Raw genomic sequence first — 10,000 nt, 5'->3', positions numbered from 1 at the left:
ATTGCCATAATTGTTTCATGCTTTTCGACCTGTTCCCAAATTAATGTAATTGGTTCAGAGTTTGTTTTGATATTTTAACCTGTGTGTCGCGATCGCGTTTGGTGTGGTGGGACAAAATACTTTAGTGCACGATGGCGCATAAAAATTTGTCTAAAACTAATTGAATATGTCGTTGAAACCGTTCTCATTTGCAGCAACGACCTGGGGAATAGTTACAGGGGTGAGGAGGGGGATGAATGAGCCAATTGTAAACTGGGGATTATTTAGGTGACCGTGATAGTTTGAGGGCCAGTTTGGGAATTTAGCCAGGACAGAGGTAAACTACAAACAATGCATGCAGAGCAGAATTAGGCCAATATCCACTAATAATAAAAACTAAAAAAAGAGCTATTAAGTTTTGGAAACCTCTAAAATACAGTGACCCCCTCTCATATCATTACCAAGCCCTGCAATGCCAAGAGCTGAGCAAAGAAAAGAGTCCCCTCATCCAGCTGGTCCTGGGGCTGAGTTCACAAACTTGTTCTACTAACACACTGAAGCCTCGGGACCAGAACATCCAATCAATCAGAATAAACCAAATTACAACACAGTCAAAACAAAACTACATTGCTTATTGGGAAACACAAACACACGCACAAAGCAAAATGCAGTGCTATCTGGCCCTAAATCGCCAGTACACCATGGTTACTGACCAAAACCTTAGAAAAACTTTGACAAAGTACAGGCTCAGTGAGCACAGCCTTGCCATTGAGAAGGGTAGACACAGGAAAACCTGGCTCCCTGTAGAGGAAAGGCTGTGCAACCACTGCACAACAGCAGAACCTGAGATGGAGCAGCATTTCCTGACAAAATGTAAAAAAATATAAAACAATTAGAGAGTGTCTTTTTCCCAAATTTGAAACCCTTATTCAAGGTTTCAAAGACCACTCTGATGAGGATAGGCTACCCGTCCTGTTGGGGGAGGACGCAGAGAGCTGTGGGTTGGCAGCGCATTACATTGCTGCCTGCCATAAGTTGAGGGACAGTGTCTGACAGACCAATCAACCCTACTGCACTGTAAAACTATACTGCATTGTAAAATCCCTACTGCACTGTAAAACCCAACTGAACTGTAAAACCCTACTACACTGAAAAACCCCTACGGGACTGTAAAAACCCTACTGCACTGTAAAACCCTACTACACTGTAAACCCCTACTACACTGTAAAACCCTACTACACTGTAAAAATCCCTACTGCACTATAAAACCCTACTACACTGTAAAACCCCTACTGTACTGTAAAACCCTACCGCACTGTAAAATCCCTACTGCACTGTAAAAACCCTACTGCACTGTAAAACCCCTACTACACTGTAAAACCCTACTGCACTGTAAAACCCTACTACACTGTAAAACACTACTGAACTGTAAAATCCCTACTGCACTGTAAAACCCTACTGAACTGTAAAACCCTACTACACTGTAAACCCCTACTGAACTGTAAAACCCTACTACACTGTAAAACCCCTACTGCACTGTAAAACCCTACTGCACTGTAAAACCCCTAATGCACTGTAAAAACCCTACTGCACTTTAAAACCTCTACTGCACTGTAAAACCCTACTGAACTGTAAAACCCTACTGAACTGTAAAACCCCTACTGCACTGTAAAACACTACTGAACTGTAAAACCCTACTACACTGTAAAACCCTACTACACTGTAAAACCCTACTGAACTGTAAAACCCTACTACACTGTAAAACTCCTACGGCACTGTAAAATCAATACTGCACTGTAAATCCACTACTGCACTGTAAAACTACTACTGCACTGTAAGACCTACTACACTGTAAAACCCTACTGCACTGTAAAATCCCTACTGCACTGTAAAACCCTACTGCACTGTAAACTCTCTACTGCACTGTAAAACTCTACTGCACTGTAAAACTACTACTGCACTGTAAAACCTTACTGCACTGTAAAACTCCTACTGCACTGTAAGAACCCTTACTGCACTGTAAGCCCTACTGCACTGTAAAGACCTACTACACTGTAAAACCCTACTGCACTGTAAAATCCCTACTGCACTGTAAAACCCTACTCCACTGTAAACTCTCTACTGCACTGTAAAACCCTACTGCACTGTAAAACTACTACTGTACTGTAAAACCATACTGCACTGTAAAACCTACTGCACTGTAAAACACTACTGCACTGTAAACTCCTTACTGCACTGTAAAACACTACTGCACTGTAAACCCCTACTGCACTGTAAAACCCTAATGCACTGTAAAACTTCTATTGCACTGTAAATCTCCTACTGCACTGAAATGCTGAGATGCTGCTGGATGCTAAAGTGCATTCTTCCTATGTGTGTGTGTGTGTGTGTGTGTGTGTGTGTGTGTGTGTGTGTGTGTGTGTGTGTGTGTGTGTGTGTGTGTGTGTGTGTGTGTGTGTGCATGTCTGTGTGTGTTCGCGTGTGTGTGTGCGTGTCTGTGTGTATGTGTGCGTGTCTGTCTGTGTGTCTGTGTATGTGTGCGTGTGTGTGTGTGTGTCTGTGTGTGTGTTTCAGATGATCCTGCGAACAGAATGGTTTCAGAATGAGTGTAAATGGATGAGTGTGGTCTGTTGTGCCCTAAAGCACAGATTTGGTATATCACACACACACACACACACACACACACACACACACACACACACACACACACACCAGGATAAGTAGAGTATTGACCCCTGAAGACACACAGTTAGAGAGACACAGCATGTCTTTGACTGAGGGGGAGAAAGAGACAGGGGGAGGTTGACTGGGGGAAAAGTCTGGTGCTGATGGTGACGTAACGCTAGAGATGTAAGACCCAGGCACTGGGAACACTGGGCGAAACAATGTGACTGGAGGCTGTGGGCTGTGTGATAGTAATATCATAGCTTATGGTAAATAGCTGTGAAAAGGACAAAGTGACTATTAAACCAGAACTGAACATATTCGGAACAAGAACTCTAAACACGGCTTGGATAATCACTGCGTTTGTATCTGTCTGTCAGTCTGTCAGTCAGTCAGTCAGTCAGTCAGTGTGACATCCCGCCTAGTTGCGCAACCCAGCGCGTGTCCTCTATCGCCATGTGACTACCCCTTAACCCTCTACCCAGATGTCACCATGGCAACACCAAGGCTGCCACTCCAAACAGATTTGGGCAAACGCTAAATCTAAAAAAGTCTAATAGGTCGTTCAGACAAGACTTCACTGGTTGCACTGTAAAAGTTTTCCCAGGGTCACCTCTGACCCCAAGACATCACATTTTGGCTGGACTGCCTGGATGTTTCCTCCAGTTGAAGTCTTCCTCCAGTGGGTCACACATTCCTGCAGCATTAGAGACATGGAGGGGCCAGGATAGGAGAGGAGAGAAGCAAGCTGGGGTCCATTTCTCTATGTTAGTGGTCTCTCCACATTCCGGTCATGCAGTCTCGTTGCCACAGACACGCAGAAACACCCAGGGCAGCAGTCACTATGGGGTTAAACATGTAACCTCCCGTTGCTCAACCCCCTGTTGCTCCAGTCACTACGGAGTTAAACCACGCAACCCCCTGTTGCTCCAGTCACTACGGGGTTAAACCATGCAACCCCCTGTTGCCCGCCAGCGAATAGGCGGAATACCAGGGGTCTCCACGGAATCACCACACACGCACACACACACACACACAAAACCGGAAAATATGTGAGATTCCAGCATGGCACCAGAGCTGGAGCAGATGAGCTGTTAAGGGCCCAGTTGTTAGAGAGAGCGGGATGGGGGGGAGGGAGGGGGGGAGGGGGGGGGGGGGGGGGGGGGGGGGGGTAGAAAGAGAGCTGGGGGGGCGGCGAGGGGTGAGAAGAGCAAGACAAATATGAGATGCTGACGAAACAGTGGTATTCTCGCCTCTCCTCCTCCCTCCATTCCCCCCACACTCCTCCTCCGAGGGGAGAGGATCGCCCCAAGCATCGATCAGAGAGGGGAGCTGTGCTGTCCGCAGGAGACATGTAATCTCCGCGGGGGTGTGATTGAGTCTGGAAGTCCAGACACAAGCAGACAGGATATTGATCACATAAAGGCAACGCGGGGATCGTGTGTGTTTCCCCGGGAAAAGTCCACCCCTGTACATCTAGTAGGTCATCAGTTTCAGGAAGAGTGTGACTGGCTGGAACACGGCAAGATGGACAACAAGAAAGAGGAAGTGAAACGAAAAGGGAACAAGAAAGGGAAGTAAAAAGAGAAAGAAAGGAGAAAAGCAGAAGAGGTGGTGTAGCTCGAGTCAGCCAAACAAGTTCAGAGCAGCTTGCTTTCCCTGAAGACCTACAGGTGCAGGGCGTTAATTTGATCACTCGTTTGTTGCTGAGAATTTTCCTGCGCGGCAGGAAATGCGAACTTATAGTGGGTGAACTTTTGAAAAGGCTTTTTAAAGTTTGTCATTTATAATGTCAGACTTGATTTGCCCTGACGGAAAACGTGTCAGCCCTGACAAAAAAAGCGGACCATTCACTAGAATCCACGTAATAATTCACATTTCCTGCTACTGAAGGATTATTTTTCTGCTGTAGAAGACTGGCTCAAATGAAGATGTCTTCAGATGTCTCCATGTCCACACAGTCAACTCAGTCACTCGCGAGGGTGCGTATGTGTGGGCCTGTCATACCGTAGTGCTGGAAATTGCCAAGGACCATACATAAGTATCACGATGTATTGCGATTCATGCGATTCACACGATTCTGTATGTATTGCGATTCATGCGATTCACACGATTCTGTAATTGCGATTCATGCGATTCTGTATGTATTGCGATTCATGCGATTCACACGATTCTGTAATTGCGATTCACACGATTCTGTATGTATTGCGATTCATGCGATTCACACGATTCTGTAATTGCGATTCATGCGATTCTGTATGTATTGCGATTCATGCGATTCTGTACGTATTGCGATTCATGCGAATCTGTACGTATTGCGATTCCTCACCATATGTCTGCTGAAGAGGGACAAGAGAGAGTCATGGAACAGACATGGAAATAACAGTGCTGAAAACAAATTGTTTCCCAATTTAAAAAGACGACAGAGAACAAGATATGAAGGAAAATACTGGAGTTTTGGTGCAGGTACAGCCAACTAGCGCAAAAAATAATATTGCGATATTGTCAAAGCGATACGATACATATCGTCAGAAATAATATCCCGCTATGTAACTGTAACGATTTCTTCCCCAGTCACTGACGGATGTACCAGGCTTGCTAGTATTACTCCTAGTGCTGTTATTACTATAGTCTTACTATTAGCACCGTGTACTGTCAGCAGGCCGTCCCAAACCCATCACAGCTCAGCGCGGCGTAGAGCAGAGCGGCCCGCCACACATTACAGCAGAGGATTATGGGTTTAGACAGGAAGAGGATCTGACAGCGGCCAGAAGCTCTGGTGAGGGAGGCCACGAGACACTCAAACAGCGCCGACAGTGAGCTTCAATCTTTCCTTCCTTCTAATCCACTGGCTGTGTATGCGTGTTATTAATGTGTTCTCCCTGTCATATCACAGTGTTGAGAACTGCTATTATTAAAAGACCCCGAAGGGCGTTTCCTTTCCTCCCCTTCTCTCCTTCCCTCTCTTCACCTCCCCTTCTCTCCTCTCCTCTTCTCTCCTCTCCTCTCTCTTCTCCCCTTCTCTCCTTCCCTCTCTTCCCCTTTCTTCCTCTCATCTTCTCTCCTCTCTCCTTCTCTCCTTCACCTCTCTTCCCCTCCTCTTCTCTCCTCTCTCCTTCTATCAACCTCTCCTCTCCTCTCACACCACAGGAGGAATTATAGAACCAGGTGTCACACTGGTAGAGATAATCACTGTTCTGCTGTGTGTGTGTGTGTGTGTGTGTGTGTGTGTGTGTGTGTGTGTGTGTGTGTGTGTGTGTGTGTGTGTGTGTGTGTGTGTGTGTGTGTGTGTGTGTCCGTGTTTTTGGGCAAGGTTACACACTGCAAGGTGCTGCAGAGTATACGGAGCACAAAATCACCACCTGGCATTGTTGGCAACGGGACACATGTACCCACGTGGGCACACACACACACACACACACACACACACACACACACACACACACACACACACACACACACACACACACACACACAGGAAGAAATGAGTGTAAATTGAAGTCAATGTTGCTTAAATGTAAATCCTAGTGTTGACGTTAATAGTGTGGTGAGAAAGCAGACGAAGAGGCATACACCAAGCCCAGCACTACTGTGTGTGTATGAGTTATGGATAACCCTGCACTGCCTGGACACACACACACACACACACACATCTGGGTCAGTAGGGGAAAACCTCACTCTGTCCAGAGATGACCAGGTCAACCCTCTTCAGATGATATCAGTTCACTAAGCTGCTTACGCAAGGCTGGCTTAACAGCACCGACAGAGTGGTAGTGTGTGTGCGTCTGTGTGTGCGCGTGTGTGTATTTTACTTGAGCTGGTGGTCCTTGGTGCTGCGTGTCTTCGTAAGGAACCGCTCGGCCAGTTTCTCCAGGTTACGACTGTAGTCCATCTCCACCTCCGCCTTCTTCCTGAAGAAGTCCTGCAGGTCCTGCAGCAGCTGCACCCTCAGCTCACACTGCTGGTCCAGACACTTCAACTGCTCCACCAGCTGGGCACGGATCTCTACACAGAGGGGGGGGGGGGGGGGTTAGAGAACAGGGGCAGAAATGTGTGGCGCGGTCCTCGTTTCACAGGAGCATTGTAAAACAAGCTCTCTCACAGGGAACCGGCCTATCCTCCCGTGCCACGAAAAATCAAATCTGACGTTCATTTCACAAAGCTGGATCCCTACTAGCCATGACCGGCTGGCCCTGCGGTTATTTATTAGGCCTAATTCAAATGTTAATGCCTAGTCTAACTTCAATTAGAGAGGCCTAGATTGTATTTTTAATTTTTTTATCATACAAATAGTCTATTATATGAAACAAATATTCTATTCTGAAGTTGTGTTTTGTTATTGTGTAGGCGACCTGTTTTTCTAGGCTAAAGATGATTTATTGCAGGGATGAAGATGCAGTGGACAGTGTTTCACTTTTCAATAAAACATCTCATGTTGTTATAAGAACATTGTTCTACTTTATTTTATTACAACTTTACAGGCTAATTTGTATGTGTGTGTGTGTGTGTGTGTGTGTGTGTGTGTGTGTGTGTGTGTGTGTGTGTGTGCGTCTGTGTGTGTGTGTGTCTATGCATGTATGTGTGTGTGTGTGTGTGCGTCTGTGTGTGTGTGTCTATGCATGTATGTGTGTGTGTGTGTGTGTGTGTGTGCGTGTGTTTATGTATGTATGTATGTGTATGTGTGTGTGTGTGAGTAAGGCATCACACACACTGAATAGAGAGAGAGACTGAGGCCAAGCAGAGGATCCTGAGCGAATGTGAAGGCAGCATTTCAAGTCTTGAGGACACACACACACACATGATGCGAAACTGGATTAGGGATGACAGATGACAGACTAATGCTATGCTCTCATAGCTGCCTGGCAGACAAGAGGGCTTGAGATTCTATGAACCCCTCAGTCTTAAAATAACACACACACACACGATCAGTGCTCACACAAGCACACACCCAAAACTGTACACACACACACACACACACACACACATAAACCGTTGTTTGTGTCCTACCTTTACACCCCCTGCTGTATATGAAGCGGATGGCTTTAGCTTCCATATTGCTGAGCCTGAGTGAGTGTGGCCACTGTCTGACACTAACTCTCAGCCACTCTGCTCTGCTCTGCTCTGCCGCTTACAGCTGAGAGGACAGTTTCACAAAGCCACAAAGAGAAGTGGGATTTACAACTATCTGTCTGACTGTAAACTCTGTCTGAAAGCTATGCCGTCCCTCCCTCCCTCCCTCACACACACACAGACACACAGACACACACACACACACAGACACACACACACAGACCCACACACAGGCAGACACTAACACTGCAGTCTCCCATCTTGATGTTCATTCTCTGCTGATTAGAGGGTAGACTGCCTTCGAATGACATCATCTAGTTACAGTACACGATGCAGACACACAGGTCTGTGTGTAATAAGGCAGGTGTGTGTGGGTACTACAGTTTGGCTTGCAGCCTTTGTCTACATGTGTCTGTGTTGTGTGTTGAATGATGTCTGCTGTGTGTGTATAGTAATTTGCTGTTTGCTGGCTGTGTCATCTTGAATGACGGGAAATGATTCATTGTCATGCACACACACACGCAGGCCTGTAATTACCTAGACAATGCAACAGGAAGACACACACAACACAAACCAGATACATACCAAATGACTTGCACAATTTATTTTGGCTTCACGCAAAAATAGAGAGAACTGAGAAAAGACTCATAGAAAAATAAGAGGGAAAGGGGAAGAGAAATGGAGAGAGAGAGAGAGAGAGAGAGAGAGAGAGAGACCTCAGGGCCCAGCAGGAAAGGGTGGCAACAGCCCTCAAGGGAGGGATTGAAAAAGCTTATTCCACTTTCCGCAAGTGTTACCACGAAAACACCCAGCCACCATACAGGGGCTGAACGCAAGCCTTTCACGAGACTGTGCCTCAAAACCTAAAGTCTACCTGGCCCACCACTCCACCCTGGACGAGACCAGCCTTTACAACCAGGTCACCTCTACAAGGCAGCCGTCCCAACTTTTGCCAGGACCCTGAAGGACGTCACCATCAACCGTAGCCCCAGCACCCCACACAGGAGCAACAGAGCAGAGGACACCACGCACCAGACCAGCGAGACCCCCTCCCAGACCTGCAAGACCCCCTCCTGAACGACCTGCACCAAGAGAACCCACGCCAAGAGGACCTACACCCAGACCACAGCATCGCCAGCCACCTACAGCAGCACCTGGATGTTCTGTGTGTCAAGGAGAAGGTAGAGGAGAGACAGGGATGGTGGAAGAGAAAGAGGGGGGTGCGACGGGGGGAGGGGGGTGGGCCGGGGCATGGAGGGAGGGGCGGAGAAAGGGGAGGGGTGGTGGTTAAAATGATGGTGTAATAGGGTTTAACTGATGTAATAGGGGGCATGACTTTACCCCTGCTACACTTTACTAATAGTGACAGTTCTCTCTTCGGCACACACACACACGCACACACACATGCAAGCACGCACGCACACACACAGATTCACAGAACTGAGATCAGCAGTCCAGTCTCAGAAAACGTTTCCCAGTCCCCGAAAAAACTGGGACCTGACCCCCTCTGTCAGAGCTCTCTGGCCCCGATATAAGCCTACAGTAGTACTCTCACATTCCACCGTCCCAAAGCTTCCAACCGTATGCTCACGTTTTCTGCTCACAAGTAGGGTGTGAGAGACAACGAGCAGCCCAGTGTGTCAGTGAAGTAGGCAGAGAGATGACAGGGCGTTCCTGAGGTAAGACTGGCTGTACTGTGGGCAACATGGTGGCAGCTGAGAGACGGACTCAACTAGGACACATTGCTGAGAGACGGACTCAACTAGAACACATTGCTGAGAGACGGACTCAACTAGAACACATTGCTGAGAGACGGACTCAACTAGAACACATTGCTGAGAGACGGACTCAACTAGAACACATTGAACACACACACAAACTAAGAACTCAAACACCTAGGCTAACTACAGCAGACACAACAACACTACGCAAGACAAAACAATGAGGACGTGTTTAGACAGGCGACCCACAGGTAGCCAGCCACCTGTCCAATGAGGATCCTGGGACAGCAGGAGGAGGCGGGGCCAGACACAGTGATGCTGTCTCTGACAGACAGGCCTGCTGAAGTAGAGAGTAGAAATAAAGAGAGAGAGGGGTTAGAGGGAACATACGAGAGCCGTGGGGGGAGGAGAAGGAGAAAGTGGGACACAGAGAGAGAGAGAGAGAGGGGGGGGGGGGGGGGGATAGTCAGAGAAACAAAGGCAGAATGAGGCAACTCTTCCCCTTTCACAACATCCATTATTGAGAGGAGGGGGAGAGAGAGAGAGAGAGAGAGAGAGGGGGGGGG

At 47.5% G+C, this 10,000-nt stretch overlaps 1 protein-coding gene across 1 annotated transcript in view; it reads right to left on the bottom strand.

The window, feature by feature from the left end:
* Nucleotides 1-10,000, bottom strand: part of LOC116374106 (SLIT-ROBO Rho GTPase-activating protein 2) — a 92,530-nt gene that overhangs the window by 20,219 nt on the left and 62,311 nt on the right. The window contains exon 2 of the mRNA XM_031823895.1: nt 6,456-6,648. Within this exon, the coding sequence (XP_031679755.1) occupies nt 6,456-6,648 (193 nt within the window). The remainder of the gene's footprint in view (nt 1-6,455; nt 6,649-10,000) is intronic.

This window comes from Oncorhynchus kisutch, linkage group LG5 (assembly GCF_002021735.2).
Source record: "Oncorhynchus kisutch isolate 150728-3 linkage group LG5, Okis_V2, whole genome shotgun sequence".
Lineage (NCBI taxonomy): Eukaryota > Metazoa > Chordata > Actinopteri > Salmoniformes > Salmonidae > Oncorhynchus > Oncorhynchus kisutch.
This window is presented reverse-complemented; position numbering and strand designations above follow the sequence as displayed.